At 41.5% G+C, this 19,146-nt stretch overlaps 1 protein-coding gene across 11 annotated transcripts in view; it reads right to left on the reverse strand.

The window, feature by feature from the left end:
• The window catches only part of Zzz3 (zinc finger ZZ-type containing 3), a 62,861-nt gene that overhangs the window by 32,660 nt on the left and 11,055 nt on the right, over positions 1–19,146 (reverse strand). For 4 of the 11 annotated variants that reach the window (XR_003481125.2, XM_027395171.2, XM_027395170.2 and 1 more), the window contains exons 1-2: positions 7,179–7,316; positions 775–2,318 (exon numbers count right to left, since the gene is read on the reverse strand). The exons of 1 other annotated variant lie outside the window; for it this stretch is intronic. Coding sequence is in view for 9 of the 10 variants with exons in the window: in XM_027395171.2 (XP_027250972.1) it covers positions 775–2,288 (1,514 nt within the window). In the remaining variant the exon portion in view is untranslated. Of the gene's footprint in view, positions 1–759; positions 2,319–7,178; positions 7,323–9,757; positions 9,885–16,452; positions 16,517–19,146 lie in introns of those variants that run through there. 6 more of the 11 variants (XM_027395172.2, XM_035451654.1, XM_027395174.2 and 3 more) reach the window with 4 other exon arrangements.

The raw sequence follows: 19,146 nt of genomic DNA on the forward strand, positions 1-19,146 counted from the left end.
TACTCTTCTTCAAATCCAATCCCTGTTGTACAATCAATACTGTCTGACTTTGTGACAGCATCTCAAGAATTATTTACACGTTGGTCATTGTTACCCAGTAAGTAGTTTTGATGAGCACTTTATAGTTTTTCCAGGATTTTCAGACAGTTAGCTCTGATTCATTTGTGTTATTTTTCAGAATACCTTAAAGTGAGCAAAACTGTGGAGAGTTTGGATCCTGATTTAGTACCTTTGTCGTACAGGCTTGAGAAATTATAGTCACTATTGCATCACAACATTAACAGCACTATCTGTTTCTCTAAGCTGCAAAGATGGCTCAAGTAAAAAAAAATGTAATGAGGATTTAAATGAAAATAATGTCTAGTTTGCCAGATTTCTAGTCCCTGATTGACAGCTACACTCATGATTTGTTCCAGCCATATTTAAAGGCAGCCCTTACAAAGTGAGCAGTGCTAACTCAGCATCAAAAGCACTACCAGTCAAGTGTCCACTGTTGTCTGTGACAACAGCCTGGCTTCACTGGCCCTTGCTTATTTGGACACTGGGGAACTCAGCTCTAGATATGTGAACTGCACAGACTAGTCATGAAGCTCAATGTCGAATGTCAGCTGTTTTGAGTTTGAAAACTTACATTAAATCTAAGCTTACTGCTAAAGTGTCACCTTCATCTGGAATAAAAGCATTGACAACAGACATTTACGAGTAAAGGCTGAGATCCTGGGAGGCGATAGCGATAAACAAAGCAGAACTCATGGTTACCATATTTACACATACTCTTTGTTGTGTTTCAATGCCACATGGTCTGATTCAAAGTAATAGACATCAGGGTCATCGTCCTCCTCTTCTGCAGGGGGCTGACTGGCACTCTCTTTGGCAGATGGCACATGTCCCATATTCACTCTGGCCTCTGAGGGTGGCTCACTCAGTCCTTCACTTCCATAGCTTTGAGAGTCACAACACAGAACCTTTGCATTTTCAACAGGATTTCTGGGAGACTCACTTACGTTATCACTAGCAGTTGTATTTGTTTCATTGGGACTGAGATTACTCTCCTCAAATTGTCCGTTTTCTCTATAAGGAGATGCGGTTTTAGTGGGACTACCTCTGCTCGGAGCTGCCCTTCGAGGCGAAGTTCTCAGGGTATACCGATGTTCTTGAGGTTCAGCTAAAGATGTCATCTGAGCCGAAGCACAGTCTAGCAGAGAGGCGGGCTCTGGCTCCGCAGAGACTGGCATGCTTCCAGTACCTGAGTCCAGAGGGCCACTGCCGCTCTCATCACACTGCTCTCTCGAGACACTGCTATCTCCCACCACATCTACTTCCTCCTCAGAATCTCTTAAGGATGACTGAATTTCAGAAACAGGGCCTGAAGCTGGCTCAGCAGTCGGCGGCTTACGACGTTCCACCGGTAGGCAGGCAGTTGCTAGCTTGTGGTCCTCCAACTTGACCTGCACTTCCGACTTTGTGCAAGGCACAAGATGGTCTACACAACTGTCCTCCTTCCTACTACCAAAGAACATTGGAGTCTGGGTTTCTGAATCCCCATTTCCAGCTACTGATTTTTCCTGCAACACATAGGAACCAGTGCTATTGTGTTTAGTGCTCCCGTCAGGCTGACAGTCCTCACAGTTTACAAGAGCTGAGTCACTGTCCTCAACACCATTGACAGTCAAATAGCCTGTGATTTCTTCTACTATGGCAGTATTAAGTGGCCCTTCCTCACTGACAGTCATCTTTTTAATTTCCCTTTTCTCACAATCATCCAATACAAGACATCGACAAGCTCGTTTAGTCCCTTGAAACTCTGCATCATGGTCCACTACTGTCCTCTGTTCTACTGAGCCCTTGTCTGGTTTCACAGGCGAGTCTTCTTCTGAGCTGTTTGTGGCTTCGGCTCTAAGACAGCGTTTAATGTTCTTCAGGACTGGCGGGGCTGGCTCTGCCTGCTTTCTTTCACAGCTCTCTAGGCCCTGCCTTTCTAGGTCTTCCTTCTCGGAAGAGGAGAGTCTTCTTTTCCTAGGGCTTACCCATGCCTCTCGCGCACTCTGCTGTTTTATTTCAGAAGCTCTGCCGTTATTGCTTCCTTTCTGAATGGGCACGGGCTCTGGCCTCTTCTTTGGTGATCTTGACCGTACTTGGGAATGAGAAGAGATCTCTTCTGGGTGAGCAATGCTACGGTTCCTTAAAGTTCTACCACAAAAAGATTCATCCAAGCCGTTTAACCCCACTGTTGATCTTGTAACACGAGTAGATCGGGAAGCAGCCATACTATGGCAAGTCCCTACCATACGGTCATCATGATCCACTCATTGGGGAACCTTCAAAAATGTAAACAAAATAATGAGAAAAAGGTAATCGTTAATATATCTAAAACAAAAGTATAAAGTTATAACTTTATATCCAAGTACAGCCATTATTAATAAATAATGGGGCAAAGGTTACTTTATTAAAATGTCCAATAGTGACATTAATAACCGCTAACAATTAAATATCATTTCATATGTTCTAGAACTACATGTTATGTTTACCATCCCTCCACTAACTGAAGTCTCACAACTCACACAGGTATACTGTACCTATTTTACAACTGAGAAGACTGAGGCACAGGCAGCCTCATGACGGTCACATACATAGCCAGTTCATATAGAATCAGAATGGCACGAAGTACCCAGATCTGATGAACCTTAAAGCAGCCCTCTTGAAGCTATGTGTCAGCTAGTTATCTTCAGAACACTATCAGTCTGGGGTTTTTACTGAAATGCTTTTGGGTTTAGTGCCTTGATAACAAGCTATTTGGCACATTGCTATGGAGTCTCTGTAATTAAACAGTGGCCAGAAGCCCCAACATGAGCTTGCACTGGCTAACAACACAGGTGATCAATCTAAGCTTTAGTCTCTAGAGAAAGGCACAGCACGATGTTTAAGTGCTCTGAGGAGGGCAGAGAGCAAGAGCAGTCCTCAAAGGGAAACAGTCACTTCACAAGTAGGGAATACCATTTCACATATATCACACGTGTGTCTTTACACACACACACACACACACACACACACACACCCTTTCCTTTGAAATACATGAGTTTTCAGGTAAGGATGCTCCAACTTTCTTAGAGAAATAGGAAGCTTACTGGGACGTCCTCACTGGGTAACTCTGACATCAGAGCTAGTGATATTCTCCAGGTCTTCCATATTATCAAGAAGAACAAAGGCACTATTAATACTCAAAATCTCCGTCCCCTTCTGTTGGGTTTTCTTAGCTATCTTGCCTCTTCACTGGCTGCTTAACTTCAGGTGGGGTACAGAATGGGTGAAGAAAGGATCAATAACAGCTACAATGTTAACTCCCCACGCAAATCAAATCAAGCACATTTCCTTGTAGACCTCTACTGCACTGAACTAATACTGGCAGTTGAGCTACACAGCAAACACTAAAGGAGACTGCTGCCCTCTTCTGGCTGCTCCTAATGAGGTAAGGAAGAAAAGCACTCTGAGATCTGTTAAATGGGTTGGACTAAGCTATGTTTCAAAGCAGGGCATACTTTAAAATCTTGAAAGCACAAGTACTTGTCATGGAAACAAGTTAGCAGGCAGCATGGGACACACCATCAGTATGGAGACGGCGTCTCACGCCAGCCCCACTGTCCAAAGACTCCCAGCAGTGACCTGACTGCAATTTATTTTTCTAACATCAAGAGGCCAGCTCTGCTTTACTGACTGGTAATAAATACTGATCAATTTTCACTTCCAATCACAATAAATGTAAGTTCAATGTGTTAACACAAACTGAAAAAAATTTAAAGCAATTTATTTCTTTGATGTACTAAAGTCTGGAGCGCTCAAAACTGAAGGTTATATAATATCTATGTAAATTTGAATATATTTACTAAAACTAAAAATAGTTTTATAAAACTACAAAATACAAATTTAATTATCTTTGCAATTTGTGATTGAGAAATAATAAGAGAAATTCATTAAGCTTTACTTTTCAGTAAGAAGGCCCATTAAACCCCAAATGATGTGACAGAGTTTGATGATCCCCCGTGGGAGGCCTCACCCTCCCCGGGGAGTGGATAGGGGACTAGTGGGGGGGCATGGGAGGATGGGGAGAGGGAACTGGGATTAAATAAGATTGTAAAATAAGATTGTTTTTAATGTAAATAAAATGTATTAAAAAAAAAGAATGGCCATTAAAGGCTTATAAAACTCTGAAGTGACTTCACTTAACTGGCTTTCCTTAACCATTCTTTTCTTTCCAAACCAATCTCAACAAAGCGTAAAACCTTTCTCTGTAATTCAACTTCCACTACTGAATCAGACACCTGTCATTAGTACTGAGGATTACTTAAAAGTATATGTGAATATGTACAAACACATAAACATGTGTGTATGCACATAAACATATGTATGAAAACCACAATCAAATAGCACCTATGAAAGCCTGTACTTTTCTTCATAATTGGTTATAAAACTAAAACACTGATTAGTGTCCTTCATTCCCTAAAAAGGTTTTAGTACTATCCAACTACTGGGCTGTGATCATTGGGAAAGGACTAAAACTGTAGACATGCTGGAAGACTAACAAGGAGCACATTTTACAGCAAGTGTTTCCTGGTATTTCAATCTGTTGTAACTTGCATGGCCTGAGAGCCCACATCCTGAGCTTGCTAGAAACCCAGGTCTGTGTTTTGACACTTAGAACGGAAGGGGAAAAAGACAAGAAGGAAGAAAGAACTGCAGAGTATAAGGCCCTATGCAACCCATTCATCCATGCTGGCGTCTGGGAAACGCTGGTATCTCTGCACTCAAGGCAGTGGCCTAATAATTCAATCACCAAGTTGCAAACCAAATTAGATACATAATTCTCCTTAATATTTTATTAAATCATAATGATTAAAACAACACATTATAAATCAGATCATGATCACTTCGGCTAAAGAAGCACCAAACAGCAGTTTATAAAATTATCTTAATACACGTAAAGTAAAAACCTAATCAAAGTATGAAGGCCAAGTACAACAAATCTTTGTTACGTATTTTCTTCCTTTTTCCTATTTTTGCATAAGCATACATGAAGTATACGTATGTTTAACAATTATATAAGATAAACTGAATATAAAGCCATTCATCAATAAGGGACTTTTAATGAAGTATGTCTACATTATTCCAACCAAATTTCAATATTGTTGTACCAAGCTTATTTATTTAGCAAAGAAGTACAAACTAAAGCTGTTATTTTCTTCATTTTAACTAAATACAAAGTCACTAAAAAATCCAGTGAGGTTTGGGCATATAATTGTATGCTTGCCAAACATGAAGTAGTTACGGCAATAGAATGGAACCCATTTATTTGCCAACTAGCCCAGGATACCTTTACTGATAAACTAAAATAAGAGACAACTGGTGACAGCCTTAGCCACACCCATTTGGTAAAAGACACTTAGAATTAAGGGAAACCCTGAGTTCACATTTTAGTAATGAGACTGATGCTGTCCTATGCTACCCACCAATTACTGAGCAGCAGTGTTTCTGGGGGACAGTGAGAGTATGAACCTCACTAGAATTAAGCACACTTTGTCCTGCATTCTCCATCCTCCTAAGTCTTCTTACAGAATGAAAAGGGCCAACCAACCAAACTTCTTCAGCTTGTCCACAGAGTTCCCAAGCTGCCCTCAATCCATACATCCAAACTCTTATCAGCCCTTCCACTGAACCACCTTCCCCTAAACTGGAATCTACCTTTATAAACCTGTAAAGTCCTGAAACATTATCATAAACCTCTAACCCGTGACCACACCCACACAACTCAATCAGAACCAAAAGAAACAGGACAGACAAAGGCCCACCCACTAGAAACAATGCACGATGCCGCTGCATTTTTACTCAAAGGCTATCTCTAATCCAGTACCTGTAATCTCTGGCTCCTTTTCTACTCACCAAAAGTGTCCCAGTTTACTTTAGGAATTGAGGAGTTGGTAACTAATATCAGTATTATATTATTTTTATATTTTGGGGTTTTTGTTTTGTATTTTTGAGACAGAGTCTTGATATGTAGCCCTGGAACTCACTATGTAGACCAGGCTGGCCTCCTGCTCACAGAGATCCTGCCTCTGCCTCTGGAGTGCTGGGATTAAAGGCATGCGCCACCATGCTCAGCTAACACCGTTTTTTGTTGTTGGGGGGGAGGGGGAGACAGGGTTTCTCTGTGTAGCTTTGAAGCCTGTCCTGGAATGTGCTCTGTAGACCAGGCTGATGTTGAACTCACAGAGATCCTCCTGCCTCTGCCTCCCAAGTGCTAGGATTAAAGGTGTGCACCACCAACGCCTGACTAACACCAGTATTATTATCATCGTATCAGTTTTACTAAGTGAACAGCTTCAAGAAAACTGGTCACAATACCCATATATTTTCAGGTGTAAAGACCAAAATCAAAGGCAAAACCATGTCAGAGTAACTGAGAGGTGTCACCAATATGACTTTCCTACCTGTCTATAGCATAAGCTGTGCTCAGGCTTAGTTTATCATACAAGTCTCTGAGATGTCTTTTGAGACAGGGTCTTACTATGCAGCCCTGGATGGCCTGGCCCTAAAACTCTCTCCCGCATCCCTGATGGTGGGATTACAGGTGCGCATTGTCACACAGCTAGTCATACAACTCTTTTAAAAGACAGATTATTTCAACTGTACAATTATCAATCTAGTGTAACAGAACAACGCCTGACCTTATCCACTGGATTATTGAAAGGTTAACAGTCCCAGATCAGAAGTCTAGAATTCTATCATGCAGTTATATGTAAAGGATCTCCTTTGTCATCAAGAGAGATACAAGAGATGACTGACAAACAGACAGAGAGCTATATAGAAAGACAGACAGGACAGATTCAAATGAATGCACACTGAAGACAACTGAGAAGAAGTGAAAGAGGGGTCACATGCCCCTTAAACACGTTTAAGGCAAAGACAGGTTTAATGGTCTAAAGATACCAACAGTCATTTCCTTCATCCATTTGTTGAGAAGAAAGAAATGGAAACGTATTTAATCTTCAGCCCATCTCCTACAGCTTGAGATCACCATAAAACAGCAAGGCAGAAGAAGAAAGACGGAAAATAACATGTCTCCTCCCACCCAAGTAAACAAAATCAAACTACCGTTGTCATCTCTGCTGCACAGTTGAGTAACTTACCTGTGTAACCAGAGATCTATCATTGTGGAAATAGTCTTTCTTTTCTTATATCCGCAAGGAGATGAAGCTATGATCTACAACAGAGCTTAAGCTTCAGGCTCTCAGCTTCAGCCTCGGAGACTATAGAAACTCTTAACCGCCTCTCTTTAAAATGGTAAAAACAAAAAAACAAAAACAACAACAAAAAAAAATATTAAATAAGGAAATTAACTCAGCTAGTAATTTACTCTGATTACAGAAGCACACAGTGTCTTCACAGGGATGTTTTGGTGCTTCCTGCTAAGTGGTCTCAGGGGCACTAAGCAACCAGGACAGAAATGAAGAAACTTGAAATATAACAAATCCTTACAAACAACTCAGTTATTAACTTGAGTAAAACATGACTCAGCCCTTTCTTGCAACTTGCTGTAATCTAAGTCCCCCAGCCCCTCCCTGGCTTAAAGATGACCTAGAGGATTTCTGAAGGATTTCCTAGATTTAAAACTGAGTACAAAACCTAGGGCCTAACAACAACCAGCAGACTAAGCACACAGCTTAACTCCTCTGTATCACAGCACACATGACACACTGAAGACTCAGCTGCCCTTGAAGCTTCTGGTGCTTTCTGCCACATGTATTTTTTTTTCCTCCTCCTCCCTCCCTCTCTGTCTCTCTCCTCTCCACCCACCCCCTTCGTGGTTTTTTGTTTTTGAGACAAGGTCTCCCTACGCAGCCCTGGCTGTCCTAGAACTAACTGTATAATCAAGCTGACTTTAAACTCAGTGACCTTCCAAGCGAGGGGATTAAAGGTGTGCACTACCACGCCCAGCCATATAGACTCTCAACGAGAAAAAAGCAATAGTGAGATGAATGGGATTCATATGTGTGATGTGAAATCCACAAAGAATCAATAATGTTTTCGGAGCTAAATACTCAGTCTGGTATTTTAATTAACTTAATTACATGCTAATTCTTGGCATGTTTATAGCTAACTGCAGTTTTACCAGCATGGTATGGCATCTTTTTTGGAAACTATATACTCTAGCTACCTGGGTTATTAGGAGTGGCCATCTGCAATAACAGCACTACAAGAAAGACAAGCAGACGCTTATCATTAACCTTGCTCCTTTTTTCTAAGCATTAAACTAGGTATTTTTAAATGGATACTATTTAAGTGGGGTATTATAAATTAAGGGCTGGTGTAATCATCAACTCTTTAACCCAGCATTCTATCTAGTAAAAAATGAACAGATTACTGTTAAAGGTGATGTGCTGCCTACTTAGGTATAGCCAACAGAATCTAAGTAAGTATTACAATGATTCAATGCCTGCTATACTTATTTTAATGCACGTAAGATTTTTTTTGTCACTGTAAATGCTATAGTATTTTGCTGGTTTTTGTTTTGTTGAGACAGGGTCTCCCTATGTAGCCCAGGCTAATCTAACTCACAGAAATCCACCTGTCTCTGACTCCTGAGTGCTAGACTTACCCATGTGAGCCAGCATACCTAGCCTGTGGCTTTGAGATAGGGTTTCCAGTAGCCCAGACTGACCTCAAACTTCCCTATGCTGCTGAACTTGAACTACCAAAGGCTGGGATTACAGGAGTGCACAAATAATCATGCCTGCTGCTCTTTTTGTTGGTTTTCAGCAAAAGATCTTTCTATATTGCCCTGGATGTCTGGAACTCAGGATGTAGATTAGACCTTATTTTGCCTCCCAAATGCCAGTATTAAAGGCACACACTTCCATGCTCAGCACTTCTGCAATATTTAAAGTAGATTTAAAGTAGATTTGCGTTCTCATTCTAAAATCCCAGAGAACTGACTCTAGGGCTAGAGAGAGGGCTCAGCAGTTGGGAGCACTGCCTGCTTCTCCAGAGGTCCTTAGTTCAATTCCCAGCACCCACATGGTTGCTCACAGCCATCTATAACTATAGTCCCACATGATCCATGCCCTCTTCTGGTGTGCCCACAAAACACTCATAAACATAAAATAATAAAATAAAAAAATGAATGGTACTCTACATCTTTACCCTTGAAATTCCTTATTAGTCTTAGTGCTTACATTAATAAAATATAAAGAAGAGAGGAACAGAAGTATGACCTACCAACTACAGACGGAACCTCTCCTTGTAAATTCTGTAGTACACAAAGTAGAAAACCCGCCATTACCCCTCTATTTGTTTACAGTTCTAAGTTAACATGAAGAAGGGGTACACAGGGAAAACATGACCCTATAAAAAGTAAGCTGAAGACTCCGACTCATAACTTCCCTGCCCTCCCCAGATGTTCATCACAATGCAGAGCAGGACACAGTCCACAGTGGTGGCTACCATCAGGACCCAAGGCTCCATGCACACTAAAATCCCAGCCACAGTGCTATTCATTTCCAGAGGGCTCACTACAGAGTACCATTCACTGTCCTTGCCAAACAGAGTATCTGCTGTTGTCATTTTCACAACAGAACCAATACCTTAGAGCTGCTTGCTTTAGACAGGTTCCCGTGGACATATTTAAAAGCCTGACACACTGAAAACACCAGCCAATGCCTTCCAACTATCTCACAAGGCCTTACAGAGTATCACAGTCTTTTCTTACCTTTTGAAGTGTTTCGCCTCGTACTTAATTCCCAAGCATCTGTATTTATGTGTCATCAATGTCAATGTCCATGCTACACTGAGACTTCAGGAATTATTTATACAGTTGTACTAGCACAACTTGTTATCTGTGAAGGGAAATCACAACATGGTCACTAAGACTACATTACTATTTACAGATTTGTAGATAACAAAAGTATTCCAAGACACACATAGCACACATTATATGAGCAAGTTCCGTAACTAATTCCTTCTATTTACCATGATACATATTATCAGAGCAAGATGATTTGTTAACATTCCTACATACCCAGCATTACACAGGATCAAGTACTCTCAATTTAAATTTCTGCAAAGCAGAGGGCCTTCAGATTGAAGATGTATCTCATTTTTGAAGTTGACAATCCATCAGACATTAACAAGAAAGCACCATTTGGTGTTTTATGACACTTAGAACCTGACAGGGGCCAGCAAGATGACTGAGCAAGTGAAAACATGAACACACACACAATAAATGTGAAAAGAAGAATGACATGACAGGGCCAGGAAGATGGCACCATTGATAACACGCTTGCCACACAGACACAGGACACTAGGTCAGATTCCCCAGGGGAATATGCCTGCAATCCTAAAAGCTTGGCAGTCAAGAGACAGAGATTGCTGGGTCTTGGTGGCCTGCCAGCCTAACAACCTGGTAAAGCACCAGGTTCGGTGAGTGACTCCATCTCAATAAGGCTGAAAGCAAGTGAAGAAGACATCTAACGCTGAGGCACAAAGAAAAGAGGAGGGGTGGGGTCATGAGTTCCTCGTAAACACAACTTGACACTCTTGAGAGGGACTGTGCAGGCTCCAGCGTGGACAACAGCACAGCACTTGTCTGCCATGCACGAGGTCCTAGCTCTCATTTCATGCACCACACATAGACATACACAAAGCATACGTGAACATGCACACACATGGTTCTTTTATAGCATTCTTATCATAGCCTACACCCTCTACAGGACTAATCTATCAGAATAAACAGGAAATTAATGATTCAAAATAAGGTGAAGCTGAGTGTGTGGTAGCTCCAGACTGTAACCCCAACACTCAGCAGTCTAATCAGGCCAAAGGATATATATGTATAGATCCTACCACCATGACAGAGTGAAGTTCTGTCTCAAAAGAACTAATTTAAGGGGTTAAAGATATATAGTTCAATGACAGGATATGGGCTTAGCATGTGTAGGACCTTGAAGCCCAATCTCGTTACTCTCAAACTCAAAAACACCTGCCTTTACCTCCCAAGTGCTAAGATCACAGGTGTGTGCCTCCATACCTGGTTTGAGAATTCTTTTTCCCACCAAACAGGTACATTGAAATACAGCGTGCCAACTTTTTTTAAAAACAAAGTACTTAATGCTGGACAGTGGTGGTGCACACCTTTAATTCCAGGCTTTGAGAGGCAGAGGCAGGGGGATCTCTGAGTCTGACTGAGTCCAGCCTGGTCTCCAGAGTTCCAGGACAGCCAGGGTTACACAGAGAAACTCTATCTTGGAAAACCAAATGAATGAATGAATGAAGTATGAATGAAGTTCCTTTAAAGCAATTGTTACTGGTCATATACCCTGTGATCAGAATGATGGGAGAAAGAATATAAACGAGGTCACCAGGCTCAATAGTGAGCACTTGCTGCTCTGATGCTTAGGAGGCAGAGCTTGAATCCTGCTAAACACTGCAATTCAAAAAGCAAAGTCCTAAGTTATTTCAATCACTGCATCTCTCTCTCTCTCTCTCTCTCTCTCTCTCTCTCTCTCTCTCTCTCTCTCTCTCTCTCTCTCTCTCTGTGTGTGTGTGTGTGTGTGTGTGTGTGTGTGTGTGTTGTGCTTATTTCAAACTGCTACTCCAAATTCCCACGTGATAGAAAAGTCAGAAGCTATATGGAAATATACCATGTACAGGTATATAACCATGTACCTGTTTGGTGGGAAAAAGAATTCTCAAACCAGGTATGGAGGCACACACCTGTGATCTTAGCACTTGTGAGGTAAAGGCAGGAGAATAAGAAGCTTAAGGTCACTGTCAGCTACAGCTACAAATATATAGATAGCCAGAGCTACACGAGACCTTGTCTCTAAAACAAAGGAAAAAAATTAACACCAATGCAAGCAAGCCAAATCATTTCCTAAAAAGCAAAGTAATTCAAGAAATATAATGTGATGCCTTTCGTTTATTCACACAGATTTCAAAGGTAGGCATTCCACAAAAAATGAAGCAGATCAAACACTTTGAATTACAACAACATTTTTCATTTGAATTCCTTTAGTAACAAGTTCTAGGCACTTGAAAAATAGCTATTTGTCTTTTAAATGCACAAAATAGAAACAAGCTATGTAAGCCCTGTTCTTAAAGCCTTATTTTATTCGATCCTTGCTACAAAGCTTCGGTTGTTTTCCTGTACTAATAAATTCATGGGCTATTCAAGCATTCAACAGCAAATCTAAAAACCAATCTTCACTGCAAAGAATTCTCTCCTCTACTACACTAGAACTACTGTGTTCATTGGACTATAGGACCTTAGATTCACGACACATCAGAGTCCTTCAAAAGAGTACAGCAACTTCCCCTACAAAATGTCAGCTCTGGTCATAAAGCAAACTATTAAATACTATTAAAAATAAACTACAAAATCCAGGTAAACTAATTTGAGTTGCAAGACACTGCAATACTTTGTGTTGTTAAAGGCTTGGGGCCCAGGGATCAAATAAAAGGTTATACTATAGACTCTTTGTTGTTGTTTTTTTGTTTTGTTTTTCGAGACAGGGTTTCTCTGTGTAGCTTTGGAGCCTATCCTGGCACTTGCTCTGGAGACCAGGCTGGCCTCGAACTCACAGAGATTGCCTGCCTCTGCCTTCCGAGTGCTGGGATTAAAAGGCATGCGCCACCAACGCATGACATGGACAAAGAGATAAACACTTTTCCTAAGCATTCTTTCAGTTACTCCCCACTTAAAAAAAGAAAATTATTATTTGTTATAAATAAAACATGACAAAAACAAAAACCCTACTCTCATGGTTTCCTGGAGTGTTCAAAGCCCCAGTTAAACTGGATGCCTTCTACAGGCCTAGAAATATGGCTCAGCAGAGAGGGGAATAGCAGATGTTTCATTTTCTGTCACTGACAGTCTCACTCTGCCTACACTCATTTCTTCATCTGTAAAATGTGGACATCCCACTTGCCTCCACCTCAGGGAACTATTGTAAGTTCAGAAGAGACCACTTCTGTAGAGCACTCTTGTGTGTCTGCTTCTATTCCAAACCCAGTCCACCCACACAGGCGCAGCAGGTCTAGACAGTAGGATATACAGCGTCCTCATTCTACACGCCGGGACATCTCAATGCAGGGCTGCCACTAGAATGGTGGCCACACTTTACATCAGCTTCTTCTAAAGCCTCAGTGTCCCTAAGTGTCCAGTTGAGTATGGGCTATTAACTACTCAACTACATCCACAGAAATTCTCACTGAAAAGGGGCAACAAAAGTCTCCATTTCATCAAATACACAGGGCATTCATCCATACGCACAACCACCCTTTAGCACTCTGCACTGCATCTTTCTCCTGTATAGTTCCCAAACTGTGTCTGACTTCTGTAGTAGTTACCATGACCATTTCCATATGCAGAAATTCTGGAATCACCTGGGAAATCGGACTGAACTGTCTGGAAGGATTGGTTACCTTGTGTTAACTGAAGTGAGACTTGTCTACTACAGATTGGACCACCCCCTTGCTGGAGACCCTAGGCTGTGTAAAGTAGAGAAAACATGCTGTGCAATGCCATAGATGTAATCACTGATTTCTTTGTGTGACTGGGGACATGTCACCTCCTGCTTTAAGCTCCTGATGCCTTAACTTGCCCCACCATGATGAATTTTAACCTAGAACTGTGACCTAAAATAAACCCCTTTCTCTAACCTGAAGTTAACACAGCAACAGAAAAATAAATTAAGACAATTGCTTTAAATCTTGTCCCTTTAAATGCAGTTTACCAAAAAAAGAAAGGAAGAAAAAAAAAATAAAAGTAGCATGAAATACACATTTTCTCTGTGTAACAGTCCTGGCTGGCCCAGAACTCAGAGATCGGCATGCCTCTGCCTCCCAAGTGCCAGGATAAAAGGTGTGTGCCAGCACCACCACCAAATCTGGCCAACTGCTTTATTTAATTATGAATATGTGCATTTAAGTAGGGATATGAAGTGTGAGAGCCCTCTAAAGCTGGAGTTCCAGGTGGATTTAACTTCTGAGATATCTCTGTACACCCCACCCCACCCCCATCTCTATCCAGGACTTCTACACATCTCTGGTCACAGAGTAAATGGAGTAACATTTGGCTCCTACCTGAAACAACTAAAAACATTACAGGACAGTAGGGCAGTGAACAGTGAACAAACATACTAATGCCTGTACAACTGCCCTGGCGCACTGCTCGAAGGGGCCCTACGTGTGCTGCAGGGAAGTTGATCAGTGGAGAGTGCAACGGCTCTCTAGGGCAAGATCACCACCTAGGGTAGAATTTTATACGAAGTACAGGTGTACATATAAAGAAAAGCATACAAAGCCAAGCCTGGTGGCACATGCCCACAGTCCCAGCACTCACGAGTTTGAGGCATGAGAATAAGAGATCAAGGCCAGTCCTGGTATCTAATGAGATCTCAGAAGTTGTTTGGAGCAGTGAACAATATGCACAGAAGCCCTGAAATGAAGCAAGGCATTTAAGAATGATGCCATTTAAGAATGAAACCCAGTGGGCAAAGAAAGAGTAAACTATCATGAAATAAACTTTCAGTAAGCCAGGCACCAAACTTGGAAGAGATTTGTAGGCGACGGTGGAAATGTATTCTGTATTTGACAAGTTTCTTTATGTCTCAAATGTTAATTTAGAGGCTTATTTATCCTATTTCAGAATTATAAAGCACACAATCTAATAAAAGCTTTTCAAAGATTACACTGGCTGCTGTCTGCTAACAGGAAAAGAATGATACATTAATACAACACAATAATACATGGTTGACGGAAAACAAGTTTGAAGTAGAAATATGTCATGATTCAATTGTGTCACTTACTCATTCAACAAAACCAATTAACCAGGACCAACTATGCTCTGGGCGGTGCTTTCACAAAACTTATAACTGCATATAAGCCAACAAGACACACATTACCAGATTCCGAAGATACTGTGTCTGCTGTCATTAAATCATAAACCGAATTAAAATGTGTTGCTCTGGTCTGAGATGGTCTCTCTACAAGTAACAACAATAATAAATAAGTCAAGAAATAACTGAAGAATAACAATGCTCCAAGGAGGTTCCCTCTCACGAATCAACACTTACACTGCAGCCATGTGGAGTTTGCTGGGCCCCAGGAGGAAAGAAGCCACTGGGAAACTTCTGATCATGAGAACAGTAACGTAATTCAGTATTTTAATCATTCAGATTGTGGCATGGAAAACAAAGTGTACACACCCAAAGAGTAGGGGGTGGAAAAAGATGGCTTAGAAAGTCATTACTGCCACAGAAGAAGCACGGGCCAAGTTTTCAGTGGGAGAGGTTAAGAAATTATCCACTTCAATTTGATTTTAAAGGCAAGCCTAACAAAACCCACTAATGTGCTGGAGAGCAAATCCAAGACTGTAAACCAACTCTCCTACCTGGGCAGTGCTCTTCCAGGGCCTACTCTCCCAACTATACCATGGTTTCATTTCCTCTAAGTCTAAATGACAGCTTTACATTTCCATCCTGAGCTTCAGATCCATAGAGCAAACTAAACTGCCATCCAGTAACAAACAAACTCCAAATCTTATTCAAACTCCAACTACAACCTACCTTCCTTTTAGTTCTAGTACTTTCTTAGTCCTTCCTTCCTAAGTATGTGGATGTTTGGCATTGCAAGACTATCCTCTATTCCACACTAAAACTGGTAACCATGTGCTAGAAGACTGTACATGTGTGGGCACTAACATGCCACATTTCTTCCACCACATGGGGTCCAGGGATGGAACTAAAGGTCCAGCTTGGAAGCAGGTGCCTTCTCCAGCTAACCCGTTTTGCCAATCCAAAGTAACCTTTTTCATCCCTTTTTCCTGTCACCCAAACTACTTAACACCACACACACACCAATTACTCAAGCCAACTGTATTCTTGTTGGATAGTATGCACTCTGCTCTGGTTTGAAACAGGGTCTCCCTAGGTAACCCAGGCTGCCCTCAAACTTACTCTTTTTTCCTTGTCTCCTGAATGGTAGGGTACACGCATGCTTCACCATGCCCAACTTCTGAAAAAAACCATTACTGCCAGGAGGGAGACCAGTTATCTATCCTCTGACCTCCATACACAAACTGTGGCACCCACCTCACCCCCAAATTTATTTTTAAAAACATTTTTATTATACATACACATTCTATATCTCATTTAGTACCCATCACAATTACTATTAGAATTCCTAGTTTACTGTTGAGGTTAACTTGGCCAAGGTTCAAGATCACTGAGCAAGTAACCCAAGACACAGAGTGGAGACTTCAAAGTTCACTCAGTCTCTCAAACACTGGGTAAACACTCCACTACTTTCCTGTGGGTTCCCCTCCCCAGATGACTTGCTAGCCTTTAACCATACCCACATTACTTTCTCTAGCAAGTTTTCTTCAGGTTAGGTTTCCTCCCTTACCATGGTGCTGCTTTCTCTAAGGTCATGCTATGGTACCTCCTCCTCAGATTCCTTCTCGAAAGCTCTAAGAAAAAACACACGGGGCCTCTCATTACTCAAATGTTCCTGTACCAATCAACAAACGAACTTTAACAGCTTAACATGTTAGAAGGGCTTACATGTCTGTCATCCCAGCATTCCAAAGGTTGAGACAAAGTAATTGCTAAGATTTTGAGGGCAGTCCAATTTTAACTATAGTTTGAGAGACTGTCTCAAAGACCAGTGAGGTAGTTCACTGAGTGAAGAAAGGTGCCTGCCATCAAACCTGATAACCCGAGTGTCTGATCCTTAGGACACAAATGGTGAAAAGAAAGACCACGTGCCATGACACACATGGTGTATGCCCACATGGACATGCACATGGGCATGTGCACACTTTATTTTTAAAAAGGCAATGCTTACAACCCGCAGTGTAACATGTATCATCTCAGGTACTTACACACTGTCCTGTATGTCTTTTCTATGAGTGTTTCTGTTTAGCGGTGAGAAAGCTAAAGCAGTTTGTCTATGATCTTGGTGCCAGTTAGTACTAAAGCGGAGGGAGATGTGACCCAGCAAGGCTTGTCACTGTAATAGACAGCCAAGTTAGAGAATGGTACTTGTAATTAGATGGTATTGCTACTCATTTCCGGGAGATGTTGAAAAATGGTAAAACTTGGGAGCAGTAGTACATAGTTTGGCCTTTTTTCAGTACTAAAGTACATAATTTTCTTTGTTTGTTTGTTTTCGAGACAGGGTTTCTCTGTATTGCTTTGGAGGTTATCCTGGAACTCGCTTTGTAGATTAGGCTGGCCTTGAACTCACAGAGATCCACCTGCCTCTGCTCCAGAGTGCTGGGATTAAAGGGGTGCGCCTGGCTCCAGACATAGTATTTTTTTTACAGCTGCTGATGACAGACCTTTGTGTATGCTGGGTAAGTTCCTTAGCACTGGATACACCCCAGCTCACAGAAGTATTGTTTGTTTGTATGCCCTTGTGTTTCTTACTGAAGTCAAATAACACGTGAGTCACTTTTCTTTAAATTTTTTAAATTTAATAAAAATTTGCTGTAGTTTAAGTTAGAAATAACACTGTGACTATTTCATTGTTACAACTTTGTCTCATTTTTGTTGTCTTCCCAACCATCTTCCAAATTTTTTGAAGGTAGAGGTTATCATGTTTGAGATAAGACTAGCTCCCCTAAATGTCTCTGAATACATTTGTGTGGGGTTGGTTTTAATTGTCAACTTAGCCCAGTCTAGGATCCCTGGGAAGATTCCCAGTTTTATCTGGGCTGGCCTGTGGTGTAACCAGTACCACACAGATGACACAACAGAGCCAAATTCAGCCGCCAGCTTGAGATGTAGCCTGCCCATTCCTAATCGTGAAACAATGCTGTCCAAGCTTGGTGTGTGCTGACCCAGACAACTGCTAGAGAGCTGCTGCAAGTCTGCATATCAGCGTCCTAACACCAGTGAACAAATGCAGCAGCAGGCAGCAACAGAGCTGATGACCTTGCAGCTCGAGAGAAGAGAAGGCAAGCAAGCAAGCAAAGCAAAGCTTTCTTCCCTCTTTTCTCTAGACTACCACCTGGAAATGCCACCCACACTTAGGGTGAACCTTTCTTCTTCACACAGTTAATAAACAAGATCCCTTATTGGAGTGCTCAGTGGCTTGTTTTGCCTACATATATGTCTGTGCATCATGCTGCATGACTGATGCCCCTGGAAGTCAGAAAAAGGTGTCAGATCCCCTGGACCTGAAGTGACGGATGGTTGTGAATTGCCAACCTGTGCTGGGAATCAAACCCAGGTCTTCTGGAAGAACAGCTGGTGCTTGCAACTACTGAGCCATCTTTCCAGATGCTGAAAAAGCAAGCAGTCCTATTTCCTCGTTTGTTGAAGGCAGTGGCTCTCAACCTTCCTAATGCTGTGACCCTTTAATACAATTCCTCAGGTTGTGGGGACCCCCAGCCATACAATTATTTATTTCACTGCTACTTCATAACTAATTTTGCTACTGTTATGAATTGTAATGTAAGTACTGGATATGCAGGATATGAGATATGCCCAGTGCTAAGCATAAAACCAAGACTGAATAAACAAATAAAGGTAACAGTGTTATACTTCTTGGAAGTAATTCCGTGTCCCCTGCAGACTCCCTCCCTCCCTATCTTTACTAATATGGAAGACAGCCATCTACTATCTACATGTGTGGGGGATAAGCAGTCAGCATGGAAGGCCTCGGAATTCTGTAAGCCTAAGAGACAAGCCAACCAAACAGGTTAATACAGACAAAACTTGACCAAGCAAAGGACTGATCACAATTAAATTCCTTCTCTCTGGAATCATGCTTATTTTCACTAGGTTTAGTCAGATTCGTGCCCTCTGACATGTTAGGACACAGGGGAAAGTATGTATGAACCACGAAGTACATCTGCACCTGACACTGACTATCTATGCCTCGATGTTTCATTTCTCAGCCTCCAGAACTGGGGGGAAAGTGTCCTTTGTTTAAGCCCCCATGCTATGACTTTGTTTTAGCCTCCTGACTCCACTAAGATGGTAGTTAATGAAACAGTATTAAATTCCTGCCAACCTTTAGTCAAGATATCCATTAACCTATCAACACATATCCTTATTTTATGTGGATTTCTATTTAAAGATACCCTATGCT

This window comes from Cricetulus griseus (assembly GCF_003668045.3).
Source record: "Cricetulus griseus strain 17A/GY chromosome 1 unlocalized genomic scaffold, alternate assembly CriGri-PICRH-1.0 chr1_0, whole genome shotgun sequence".
NCBI lineage: Eukaryota > Metazoa > Chordata > Mammalia > Rodentia > Cricetidae > Cricetulus > Cricetulus griseus.